This window comes from Chlorocebus sabaeus, chromosome 25 (genome assembly GCF_047675955.1).
Source record: "Chlorocebus sabaeus isolate Y175 chromosome 25, mChlSab1.0.hap1, whole genome shotgun sequence".
NCBI classification, from domain to species: Eukaryota; Metazoa; Chordata; class Mammalia; order Primates; family Cercopithecidae; genus Chlorocebus; species Chlorocebus sabaeus.
This window is the reverse complement of record NC_132928.1, coordinates 73,716,815-73,731,003: the sequence shown is the minus strand read 5'-3', so window position 1 is coordinate 73,731,003 and position 14,189 is coordinate 73,716,815. Positions and strand designations below refer to the sequence as shown.

Below are 14,189 nucleotides of genomic sequence, written 5' to 3'. Positions count from 1 at the left end.
TATCATCGAAAGTATATTGGCTTTGTATGCTACAGGTACAAAAACTGCAGAATACTGAGGCTCTTCTGTTTCTGAGCAGTGTGGTTACAAAAACCAATTCAAGGCCATTTGTCCATGATACTAAAGTGACATAGAGGGATTTCTATTTCTGTCATGTCTATCAATTAGGTAATGAATTGTTCCTTCAAAGACTTAAGCTGTTCTCTTTACTGATAAATGTTTAGGTGTGGTGGGGGGGATTCCTAAATGGATTCATTTAGCATTTGTTGAAAACTACTGAGATGAGTGACACCTCCAACCCCACTGCCACCCTCTCCTCCTTCAGCAGAAGTTGTGGGAATTGCCAGCAGTTGCGGCTTCCACTGTGGCCACACACCAGACTCTGATAATAGACACATTTACTCAAACCTTGAACCCCAGGATATCCATGACTTGGGACCAAAGTTTCTTCAGCAATACTCTCATTACATCTAGACCTTAAGTTCTTGCGTTACTAACTGAGTTAGACACTATTTTATTGTCAGATTGATCTTCTTACAACCTCACTCAGGTTTACCATTCTTCTGCTCAGCAACTCTGAGTTGCCTGCCACCCCAGTGAGCAAAGCTCTGATTCCTTAGCCTCTATATCTGTTTTTGGTCTAGATATCTGTATCTATACATACCTTTATATATAATTTTACCTAAATGGTATCATGCTCTACCTACTGTTTATAAATTGATTTCTATTTCTAGTCATTTATTATAGATATTTTTCCATGTTAAGAAACATAAACATTCTTTTATTTTTAACGATTGTAAAATAATCTATTATTTTGATGTGGATAATCTGTAACTTCTATAGATAAACAAAGGTTTTTTTGCTTGGTTTTTGCTAGTATAAATAAGGTAGCAATATACACTTTTAAATGTATTTTTTTACTTGTCTGCTTATTAATATGAAAAACTTTACACATCACCCTTAATGCATGAAGGTAGAAGTAGTCAGCATTAGGATATTATTTAGAATGCTAGACATATATTTAAATTGTCATACACTCTCACACACACACAGTTATATTAGTAATTCACATACAAATGAACTTTATATTTCTACCAATAATAATATGAACCATTAAAAGTATTTTATTATTTGTGAGAATTAGGCATTATGTTTTACATTCATTATTTTATTTTATCAACAAAACGACTCTTTCTTTATCCGTTTATTCAACCATCAAACATCAAATATTTCTTGGGTACCAACCATGTACCAGTTACTATTTTACCTGTCTTCATGGTACTTGTACTGGGGGAAATGATGAATAAGCATATAAACAAATATATTTAATACAGTGTCAGATAGTGATAAATATCCACCTGTGAAGTAAGCTCTGTTTTCTTTCTAATCTGCATCTTATGTATGAGAAAACTGAGGTTTAGAAAGAAATGTGCTTAAGGCCACACTAGCTCTGTGTGGCTTCATAGCAGGAGTGCTGAAATACCCTCCCACTTTTTCTAGTATTAATACATAGTACTAAAAAAGACTTACTTAACATTTCCTTATTCAGTGTATTGTGATACCTCTGAATTACAATCATCAGCTGCACATACAGCATGAAAGCTATCAGATGTAGACGTTAGGAAGAATCTGCTTAAACTCAGTATATTGTTTGACAGTATAACTCTTGAATATATACAGGATATGAATTTTTGTATTTTTTTTTTTTGCCTCAAAAGTGACTATCTACCAAAATATATTAACTGATTAAGAATACTAATTACCCAAAATAGTAAGCAATCTAAAATAGTATTAAAATATTTAAATATCTTACAGGATAAGTCGTTAAAACCTGTTATAATTTAGTCATATGTAATTTTTATAGAGGTTATTTATAGAAATTGATATATGTTTTCATAATTTAAAACAAAGGTTCAATTCCAATGAAGGGTTCCATTATTCCTCATCTACCAAGACATCATTTTGGTTCCTATGGTCAACTTCCGATGCCCTTCTCCTTCAGTTCATTAAATCAAGACTCATCCCACCAGTTTTCTCCTGGATGCACTACCTGTGTTGTACCTCCTGGAGCAGGTGCAGTGATGGTGCAGGAATGCCACGCCTCTGTGTTCAGTCTGAGGAAACCTTTCTCAGGAAATGCCTTTGTAGCACTGAATTCCAAATGATGCATATGTTCTAAATCATTTTAATAACAAATCACTGGAATTGTATTCACCTTTCTGATCTCTTCACTGTCATTGACTGATTTCTACTTTGTCACTATATACAATTTTTAAAACTACTTTATGAAATTCAACAACAGTAATTATCCAGAAATAGTAATATTCTTACTAAAAAATGATGTGCATTAAAACTTGATTTTGGAATACAAAGAAGTGAAACAGTATTTGAAACTATTTTATCAAAATGTTCTAAACTAGTTAAGCCCATTTAATACTTTTTAACTTGAACTTTGCCAAATGACATGTTTTACTAAGCTATGTCACTAGCTTCAACATTGTTATTTAGGACTTTGAAACCAAAAGTACTGTTGCACTTCTTGAAAGGGGGAGAAAATCATTTTCTCTTAATCACTCTCTCCTTTGTATAAATTGACTTTGTAGTAAATAAGGTTGTTTTCACGGTCTGGTAATCAAAAAGTTTCAGCAAAAATAGTTTCCTTGATCCTTATTAACACTGGCATTTGATGTTTTAATTTATATACTTTTGAAGGTCCTCGAAAATTTCCCCTTGCTCAAACTGAATCGCTTCTGATGAAAATGCGTTCAGTGGCAAATGATGAGCTTCATGTGATGATGCAACGGAGAATGAGCCAGGAGAACCCTAGCCAGGCGACTGAAACAGAACTTGCACAGAGACTGCAGAGGCTCACCGTTTTAGCAGTCAACAGGATTATTTATCAAGGTAAGACTGTAGGATTAGTTTGTTTTTCCTCAGCTTTTAAAATGAAAGAGAAGTAATCTAAGAGGAAACTGGATAGTTTTCAGATGTTTAAGCAACATTATTTTTCAGTTCTTAACATCCATATTATTAAGAGTTTCTTATTTGGAACTGGTAAGTCTTAAATAAAAGTCCACTTTCAGTGTGTTCAATGCTAGCCCAGATTGAACAGTTTAAAACCGTATGGCACTTCCAGTATGATCTTTTGAGATTGTTGTAGATTCACATACAGTTAAGAAATAAAAGAAATAATACAGAGACCCTGTATATCCTTTACCCAGTTTCCCTCAATGAATCTTGCAGAACTGCCATTCTGACAGATGTGTAGTGATATCTCATTGTGGTTTTAATTTGCATTTCCATATTGGCTAATGAATATATATGTACATACTTAAATTGTAATACTTAGAGCAGCCACTAAAAAAAGCTATTCAAAGAAATACACTCCAAAACACTATAAATAATGTTCTCACTACACACCCAAAAAAATGGTAACTATGTGAGGTGTTAGATATGTTAGCTAGCTTCATTATGGTGATTATTTGACAATGTATTCATATATCAAAACATCTTAATTATATACAATTTCTGTTTGTCAATTATATTACAATAAAGCTGAAAATTGTTTTTAAAAAAACACTATAGATAAGTCAAAATGGAATTCTAAAAAAATGATCAGGTAACCCCAGGAAGACAGGAAAAAGAAAACAGTAATTGTTAATCACTAGAAAAACATGATAAACTCAAGTTTTTTTTTTCTTTTTTTAGCTTTTTTTACTTTTCTTTCTCTCTCTTTTTTTCTTTTTTCTTGAGATGGGTTCTCACTGTCACCGAGGCTAGATTGCAGTGGTATGATCTCAGCTCACTGCAACCTCTACCTCCTGGGCTCAAGCAATCCTCCCATCTCAGCCTCCTAAGTAGCTGGGACTTCAGGTGTGTACCCCATGCCCGGCTAATTTTTGTATTTTTTTGTAGAGATGGGGTCCACCATGTTGCCCAGGCTGATCTCAAACTCCTTGACTCAGGTGATCGATCTGTCTGCCTTCACCTCCCACATTGCTGGGATTACAGGCGTGAGCCATTGTCCCCAGCTTTTTTTTTTTTTTTTAACTTTTCTAATGTACATTCTGTGCAACAGACTCCCAGACCAAACTCTTGAACCATGATTATTACATATACAGCATGTAAATGGATAGCACATGCAGAGAAACAGCTCTGTAGATCCACTCCTGTAAATATGACATGGTCTTTATGTTCGATTTGTATAATAATCTCATGGTTTGAATCATTTTGCAGTTTAACTTACCTTCATTAGCCAATAAATATTTAATTTGGAATTGTATGGCATGCATTTTGAAATTTCTGTTATTTTACATGAATTCACTTTCTACTACAGTGTATCTACTACATCTAATACACTTGATAAACTTTTAAATTGTGATAACTGAATTAGTAATTAAAAACAATATTTTTACCAGTATTATTATTATTATTTGTAATGGCTAGATAGCAGTGATATGACTAACCTTGTATTCTTTTTTTCAATTCAAAGAGTTTAATTCAGACATTATTGACATTTTGAGAACTCCAGAAAATGTAACTCAAAGCAAGACCTCAGTTTTCCAGACTGAAATTTCTGAGGAAAATATGCATCATGAACAGTCTTCTGTTTTCAATCCATTTCAGAAAGAAATTTTTACATATCTGGTAGAAGGATTCAAAGTATCTATTGTAAGTAAATTAATTACATGTGAAATGTTCATTCACACAAAGGAAATAGAGGTTTTATGTTGACTGTATTATACGTTTTCACAATCGTATTTCTTTGTGCTCTTTCAGAGAGCTTTTTAAAACTCGGACAACTTGAATTTTTAATTAGAGAACAATATATATTGCTAATTCACCCTTTCCAAAATGACTCCACTCATGCAGCATTGCTTTTTAAGCCTGTAACCCTAGAAGCTATTTTCTTTTTTTTTTTTTTTTAAATTTATTTATTATTATTATACTTTAAGTTGTAGGGTACATGTGCATAACATGCAGGTTTGTTACATATGTATACTTGTGCCATGTTGGTGTGCTGCACCCATCAACTCGTCATTTACATCAGGTATAACTCCCAATGCAATCCCTCCCCCCTCCCCCCTCCCCATGATAGGCCCCGGTGTGTGATGTTCCCCTTCCCGAGTCCAACTGATCTCATTGTTCAGTTCCCACCTATGAGTGAGAACATGCGGTGTTTGGTTTTCTGTTCTTGGGATAGTTTGCTAAGAATGATGGTTTCCAGCTGTGTCCATGTCCCTACAAAGGACACAAACTCATCCTTTTTTATGGCTGCATAGTATTCCATGGTGTATATGTGCCACATTTTCTTAATCCAATCTGTCACTGATGGACATTTGGGTTGATTCCAAGTCTTTGCTATTGTGAATAGTGCTGCAATAAACATACGTGTGCATGTGTCTTTATAGCAGCATAATTTATAATCCTTTGGGTATATACCCAGTAATGGGATGGCTGGGTCATATGGTACATCTAGTTCTAGATCCTTGAGGAATCGCCATACTGTTTTCCATAATGGTTGAACTAGTTTACAATCCCACCAACAGTGTAAAAGTGTTCCTATTTCTCCACATCCTCTCCAGCACCTGTTGTTTCCTGACTTTTGAATGATCGCCATTCTAACTGGTGTGAGATGGTATCTCATTGTGGTTTTGATTTGCATTTCTCTGATGGCCAGTGATGATGAGCATTTTTTCATGTGTCTGTTGGCTGTATGAATGTCTTCTTTTGAGAAATGTCTGTTCATATCCTTTGCCCACTTTTTGATGGGGTTGTTTGTTTTTTTCTTGTAAATTTGTTTGAGTTCTTTGTAGGTTCTGGATATTAGCCCTTTCTCAGATGAGTAGATTGCAAAAATTTTCTCCCATTCTGTAGGTTGCCTGTTCACTCTGATGGTAGTTTCTTTTGCTGTGCAGAAGCTCTTTAGTTTAATGAGATCCCATTTGTCAATTTTGGCTTTTGCTGCTGTTGCTTTTGGTGTTTTAGACATGAAGTCTTTGCCCATGCCTATGTCCTGAATGGTACTACATAGGTTTTCCTCTAGAAGCTATTTTCTAGTGTTGTAGTTTAGTAAGATGAGCATCAGAAAAGAGTAGATCGTCGTCATTGATGACTACTATGAGAGTTTACATTAATTGTTTGTTTTTACAGGACTGTATTTATGGCTCCTTACTCTCAATTTTCTGAATTATTATGAATTTTAGATCTTGGCCTAAGTGTATCTAACACCTTCAAAATTACGTAGAGAATACTGATAAGTGTCACGGTTCATTCATCATCATCTCACTTGGGTTTCTGTGGGTCACTTACAGTTGACACAATGGAACAAGTTGGTCAGTTTACTACATAGATAGCAAAAGCCAATCTAATTCTAGCAGAACTCATAAATCATGACATGCCAGTCTCTAAATCTAAACTAGATTTTGGTGTTTTAGCTCTGAACATCACAACCAAGTGCAGATTCGCTCACAGAGTCCTTAGGACTAGACGTAATTAGAGAGGAGCTGTTTCTAAAACTCAGAATGAATTCTGAATGTACTGCTTCCAGTTTTAAATCACATACAGGTGATTTGATCAGCATTTGGCTAGGCTTAGTGGGACCATTGTTAAAACAATTGGTTAATTGTTAGGGAATACTCTATGGTAAACCCATAGAGTAGTTTCCCCTTATCTTCGGGGGATACATTCCAGGACCCCTGGTGAATTCCTGAAACCACAGATGGTACTGAAACCTATATATACTATGTTTTTTCACATGCATACATACCTGTGATAAAGTCTAATTTATGAATTAGGCACAGTAAGAGATTAACAATAATAATAAAACAGAACAGTTATAACAATATACTTTAATAAAAGTTATATAAATATAGTCTCTTTTTATAGTGAGTAAGTATCTTATTGTATGGTACTTAACTATTTTCAGACCATGGTTGACTGTGGAAAGCAAAACCACAGGTAAGGGGTACTGCTATATGCAGTGCTTAATTTGTGACTAATACTCAATAATGTAGCACAATTCGAGTCTTTATTATGAATCCTTTCTCTTTTTTATTGCAAAATCAGTGTAGGCTTATTTATCATTGCTCTTTGATAGTTTTTTTTTTAATTTATAATTTTTGAGCCTTTGGTAATTTTTTCATGGCTTAGGACTTTAGCTTCTTTATCCATCTCTTCTTTTAAACTGTGGTAAGGTATACCTAACATAAAATTTACCATTTTAACCATTTTTAAGGATGCAATTCAGTGGCACTAAGTATATTCATATTATTGTGCAGCCATTGCCACCATCCATCTCTAGGAACTTTTTTTTTTTCTGAGATGGAGTCTCAGTCTGCCTCCCCAGCTGGAGTGCACTGGCCCAGTCTTGGCTCACTGCAACCTCCACCTCCCGGGTTCAAGCGATTCTCCTATCTCAACCTCCCGAGTAGCTCAGATTACAGGCACCCGCCACCACACCCAGCTAATTTTTGTATGTTTAGTAGAGACAGGGTTTCACCATGTTGTCCAGGCTGGTCTCGAATTCCTGACCTCAGGTGACCCACCTGCCTTGGCCTCCCAGAGTGCTGGGATTACAGGTGTGAGCCACTGCACCTGGCCAGAACTTTTTAATTATCCCAGATGAAACTCCGTACCTAATAAATAGTAACTTTTACCACCCCTTCCCCCATTACCCAGTAATCACTATTCTACTTTCTGTCTCTGTGAGTTTGACTGTTCTAGATATCTCATATAAATAGAAGCATATACTATTTGTCCTTTTGTATATGACTTATTTTATTTAGCATTCTGTCCTCAAGGGTCATCCATGTTGTAGCATGTGTCAGAATTTCCTTCCTTTTTAAGGATGAATAATATTCCATTGTATGTATATACCACATTTTGTTTATCTGTTCATCCACTGATGGACGTTCAGACTGTTTCCACCTTTTGGCTATTTTGAATGATGCTGCTATGAATGTTGTATGCCCATCTCTTTTAAACTCCTGCATGTATGGTTATGTATATATCTTTCTAATTTTGACTATGAAAACCAATCTGGAATAAAACATGTTCTATAATCTTCTTTAGGGCTGTGTTGAGGCTAGCATGGTATTGCTTAAGCAGTCTGATCCTAATTCATTCCTATCTTGATTGATTTTAGGGTTCAAGTAAAACCAGTGGTTCCAAGCAGCAATGGACTAAAATTCTATGGTCTTGTAAGGAGACCTTCCGAATGCAGCTTGGGAGACTCCTAGTGCATATTTTGTCACCAGCGCACACTGCACAAGAGAGAAAGCAAATTTTTGAAATACTTCATGAACCAAATCATCAGGAAATACTGCGAGACTGTCTCAGCCCATCCCTGCAAGTAAGTGTCTCAGCTTTGATAAATACAACTTCTGGTGAAATATAAAGTCTGAATAAAACAAGAACTGAAATTAAATTGAATTTTCATGCCTAATTTATAAATATAATTTTCTTACTAAGTAAATTTAACCTAAGGCCTTTCCTTAGGTGCTTTTACACAGGCTCAATTTAACCTCTGTGTTTATTTCCCAATCTTTTTTCTAGTGCCTAAATTAAGAAGTTCTGTTTCCGAGTTTCTGTCAGATACTTTGTAATGTGTTAACATATCTTGAAGTGTTTTCTTTAAGGATTGTTTGGAGGCTTTTTAAAAAGCATTATATTACCTGTGAAACATCTATATTGGATAGCTCAAACAACAATACATACAACATACCTCAAAAATATGTGTGGTCAGTTAAAATAGAAAAAAATTATTAATCATTTGGAATAATCAAACCCAAAATACCTAAAAGAATTTCAGAGTGTATAAAGTTTACCACTTCAAGAGTGGTAGTTGGAAAGTTTAAAAGGTACATTAAACCATATTCGAGGGCTGTTTAACAGTTTCTTATAAAATTAAACATTTATTTATTTATTTATTTATTTATTTTTATTTATTTTTTTTTTTTTGAGATAGTCTCACTCTGTCACCCAGGCTGCAGTGGCTGGATCTCAGCTCACTGCAAGCTCCGCCTCCCGGGTTTACGCCATTCTCCTGCCTCAGCCTCCCGAGTAGCTGAGACTACAGGCGCCCGCCACCTCGCCCGGCTAGTTTTTTGTATTTTTTAGTAGAGACGAGATTTCACCGAGTTAGCCAGGATGGTCTCGATCTCCTGACCTCATGATCCGCCTGTCTCGGCCTCCCAAAGTACTGGGATTACAGGCTTGAGCCACCGCGCCCGGCCTAAACATATATTTAACTTGTGACCATGCTACTCCATTTTTAGATATTTACCTAAAAGAGAAATTAAAGCATATATTCATTGAAAGGCTTGTTTAAGAATATCCATGGCAGCCTTTTTTTAAAATGACCAAAAACTAGAAATATTCAAATGCTCACCAACAGAAGAATGTACAAATTGTGATTTCTTTATACCTGTAGAGAGAAATCTATATAGACTATTCTACAGCACTGTATAGACTATTATACAGCTTTAAAAAGGAACAGACTACTGATACACCTACCATTATGGATGAATCTCAGGAACACTGAGCGGGGGAAGAGACAGCCAAACACAAAGGAGTACAATCTGTGATTCTGTTCATCTGAAAGAACAAGCAAAACCAAGATATGACGATAGAATTCAGGACAGTAGTTGTCTCTCTGGAAGGGGGATGGTGAGAAAGGGAATTGACTGGAAAGAGGTTTAAGGGAACTTTCTGGGGTGATAAAAATAAGATCTTATTTGGAGTAGTGGTTAAATGGATGTATGCAATTGTCAAAACCCATAGAAACACTTAATATATGTATGCTTTATTATATGTAAGTTATACCTCAGTAGAGATGAGAGAGGGTATATTAAAAAGGATAGGTATCCCCTTTAATACATGGAAAACTCATATCATATTAGGAGTCAAAACTATTGGAAGGAATACTTTTAGGTGATTTTTCCAGTATTAACACACTTTCAAGTACACTGAGGGCACTGTCTTCCTTTTCCCAAGACAGAAGCATATTTAGCCTGTATTTTCCTTCTGTGGAGAATTTGAAATGGTGTTTTTTTCTTTCCTTTACACTCAGCAAAGTTGCTATCCATCAAAATTCAACTACAGTGTTAACAGTCCACTTTTTCTCATACCATCTTCCCTTCCCCACTACTTCATGTCTGTCATGTCTTCCCACTACTTCATGTTTGTCAATCATTATTGAATTTCAGCTTGAAAATTTTAACTGTTGTTGTCATTGACTTTTTCTTCTCTCTCTCAATCCATTTCATCACCAAGGCCAGTTGTTTATTCACCCACGAAGACTGAGGATATTGTCTTTAACCTAATAGTTTTAGCAACCACTGATGATAATTGCCAAGATCCACTTTTTCATTAGAGTTACAAAATAATGATATCTCTAAGCCTCTCATTCCATCAACATCTATAAGCTCTGACTTTTCTATAGGGAAGAACTTTCCCTTGTCAACTATTTGGCTACCTTTTTTTTTTCTTTTTTTTTTTCACTGTACAAGATTTATTGTGGGTTTTAGTTAGTATGACACTTGGATAGTTGGTTGCATTGTTTATATGTAGATCTCTTTACATAATATGATAATGTACACTACTGATATATATAGTTCCAAAATAAGATTGTTTGGAACAATTATGCACCATACATGCAATATTGGATTTATACACTGGATCCAGAATGTGACTGATTGGGAAAAAATGTTGGACCAGGCATGTTCAGTGAAGGAGCCAGGAAGTTATTTATATAACACGCGGTAAACATCCATCTGGCTCAAGGGGCAACTGCAGCATGTGCAGCATTGGCAGTGGTGCCTCAGAGGTGGCAGAACTATTTCACACCAACCAGTTTAGGACTACACAAGATTAGTACCATCCAGCCTACAGGATGGTACTATAGGATATAGCTACCCACAGGATATAGTACCTACAGAATATAGCTGTAGGATTTTACAAACCATTCCTATTTCTAACTTTAGGAACTGACGTTTTTCCCAGTCCATCTTAACATTACTGCTTTAATCACAGATCGGATAAAAAGGACAATATGCACAACCTCCGACTAAAATCCTGTTGTAGCCTAGACAGTGAAATGGTATGCCATCAGAAGACTTTAAAATTGCAGCTCTTTTTGTATCCCCCAAAGTGGAACTGCACTCTTCTTCAAACGGCCCCTTAGGAGTCAGAGTCACCTTCACAGGGTCTGAGATTCTGTTCTGTCCCAAGATGCAAGGAACACTAAGGAAGACATCATCCTTTATTCCATAGAGACCCTTAATCATGGTGGAAATTGGGTGCACCCACTCAAGATTCTTCATTATACTGTCTGCCAAATCTGCCACAGAGAGTCCAGTGGCCCACAATGGGTAGCCTTTGAGTTTGATCACCTTGTAAGCACTCTCAGCCACCTGCTTGTGAACCTCTTTCCACTGTTCCTTATCTATATCAGTCCCTACATCTGGATGCAGAGTCTTGAGGGAGACACCAGTAACATTCACTCTGCTCCATACAGGCACATTAGAATCTCCATATTCCCCAAGGACCCTACCCATGACAGCTTAATGGGTGAACTCCCAGCCTTTCCTGCATTGGGTAATGGAATTGGGCTGAGCCAAGATTGCAGTCGCTTCCAGTAACACGGTTTTTGGGAAAGCCATTTATATTCCAAGCCACAATAGGTCAAAGATATCCACTGGATTTGAAACAATAAGCAACTTGCAGTTCAGGCTGTATTTTACAGCATTAGGAATGATGAATTTAAAGAAGTTCACATTACACTGGACCAAATTAAAACGGCTTTCTCCCTCTTGCTGATGTGCCTCAGCTGTGATAATGACCAGCTTGGAGTTTGCAGTTACATATAGTCTTTGCCAGAGACAACTTTTGATGTTCTAAGGAAAAGGCTGCCATGTTGGAGATCCATCATCTCTCCCTTCAATTTGTCTTCCATGACATCAACAAGAGCAAGTACACCTGCCAAGTCCTTCATTAAGATACTGATGGCAAAAGCTGTGCCAACAGCATCAACCCCAACAACGGTAATCTTATTCTGGGGAATCTGTTCTTCCTTTAGAAGATTATGAATCGGCTGATCCTCGACAGTTTCCATATTGGACTTGGAAACAAAAGGAACCAGGAATGCATGTCCAGCGGGTGTCCGGGCATGTGGCAGTGAGATCTGGACTCTTGGGCAGTGGCTCCAGCACCTTGGCTGCCTTTAAGTACAGTCAGTCAAGGAAAGGCAGGATAAATGCTGTTTCCTTCCCTGTTTATTAATTTTTAGAATGATGAGTTCATGCCCCTAGTGGCCTCTAATTTTTGTATTTGTTTTTATTTTTGGAGTATCATTAGGAACTCAGGTATTTTAAAATAAATGTTATGTGTTTTAGTCTTTTGCAATCATTATTTGGTTTGATATTAAAATTAACACCTCTGTAGATTCAAGTTGTTGGGTCAACATGACCTTTTTCATTTTAACAAGTTAATATGATTAAACTTCTTGTTTTCTGGCACAGAAGAATGTCCCAGGCCCACCTTATATAATTCCTTCCCCAAACCTAGAACCCAACTTCCCTCCCAAGAAGGCCTTATTTCCTTTTAAGGAGATGATAGCATTTAGAGACTACAAATCTAAGGACTACGTATGTTTATTTCTACTGGGTTGTCGTTTCTTCTCAGTCTTTTTAGTGGACAAAGCTAGGAAATATGTATTTTTTTAGAAAGACAAAGAAGTCATGAGTTTATACTGACGCTTTCACTTTTTCTTGGATTTTTAAATTTGTATTTCTTATTAATGTTGATATCTTGGTTCCTAATATTAACATAATCACTTATTTGCTTTGTCTTTCTACATATATAACATTTTCAAAATAAGATGACCAACATGATCACTAATAACAATCCTGCTGAGTGCAGTTGAAGATGTCTTTGTGGTTCTTTTTGTTCCTAGCATACTGTTATGGTTATATACAGTGAAAATACTGTATTATAAAAGCACTTAAATAGTTTATTTGGTCAGGCTGCCAACTTCAACCAATTAGGTAGGTAGGTAGGTAGGTAGGCTTTTTTTTCCAGTTTGTTTTATAGTTTTTTGGGATTCCTTTGGGGTTTTGTTTGTTTGCTTAATTTTGTTTTTAATCGTGAAACGTCTACATGGTTCTAAAAGCAACGTTGCGAAACAGCACATTCAGAGAGGTTCTAGCTTTTATCCCTTTCTTCTCCTCATATTCTTTCCCACTCTGTATAGGTAACTGACTTTTTCTTCTGTTGAAGATACAGGCAAATCTATGTATACATGTATTTACACATGTAAATATTCTCTCCCCTACTTCATAACACAAAGAAAGATAGCAAAGTATACACACTCTTCTGCACCTTACTTTCTTCCCTTAATATATCCTAGAGATCATTATTACATAGTAGTGTAGAGTGATCTTCTTTATGCCTTTTCACAGCTGCATACATTTAATTTGTATTTCATTTGGAATCTGCCTGGGTTTTTTAAGCCCCAGGCTGCTTTTCTGCCATCGCAACTTGATTCTGATTAACACTCCAGTCTGCTGACCCTCTTCTTTTCAAGATAATCATATCTTTGTGTCTTGCAACCTCTTCACATCCTGTTTATTTTTACTGTCATGCTGTTTTATTCATATTGTCCACCAGCACACAACACCTTTCTCTCCTTTGTCTATCCATATCCCTCTTCCATCCTTTCATTTGGCCATGACCCAGATCACTCTATACCTTCTTCAAAACCTTTCTCCCTTTCTGTAGTCCACTCAGAACTCTTCCTTATTAGAACCTTCTTTGAAAAGAAATATTTTACATATTTTAGCACTTTATTATTTTCTAAGGATTCATGTTTAACAGATTCAGTTCCTTAAATCATTTTTTAAGGGCCGAAAATAAGATTTTTTTGGTATCTGTTCCAAAAAAATGACAACTTTTATAGTCCCTGAAATGATAATCATAAGTGATCAGAGGGTATTAAAATGAGATATTAGAAACAACTTCAGTGTTTAAGAAAATCATGTGTTTCTTTAGATATTCACAATGAATAAATACATTTTGGATAGTTTTTCAAGATAATTTTAGAGTGTCACTGAATGCTAAACTGAAATATTTTTAAAGTTATATCAAGAACACTACTTTTAAGACACACTTAGGAAAATCTTCCAGTCTTT

General features: G+C 35.9%; 1 protein-coding gene and 1 pseudogene across 8 annotated transcripts in view; one reads left to right on the top strand and one right to left on the bottom strand.

Annotated features, from left to right (window-relative positions):
* The window catches only part of LYST (lysosomal trafficking regulator), a 226,267-nt gene that overhangs the window by 143,712 nt on the left and 68,366 nt on the right, over nt 1–14,189 (top strand). For 5 of the 8 annotated variants that reach the window (XM_007989866.3, XM_007989867.3, XM_007989863.3 and 2 more), the window contains 4 exons: nt 1,912–2,073; nt 2,713–2,904; nt 4,493–4,671; nt 8,147–8,353. In XM_007989866.3, coding sequence (XP_007988057.3) covers nt 1,912–2,073; nt 2,713–2,904; nt 4,493–4,671; nt 8,147–8,353 — 740 coding nt within the window. The remainder of the gene's footprint in view (nt 1–1,911; nt 2,074–2,712; nt 2,905–4,492; nt 4,672–8,146; nt 8,354–14,189) is intronic. The other 3 variants (XM_037986053.2, XM_007989871.3, XM_007989869.3) reach the window with 1 other exon arrangement.
* On the bottom strand, nt 8,366–12,477 carry LOC140710297 (L-lactate dehydrogenase A chain-like; annotated as a pseudogene).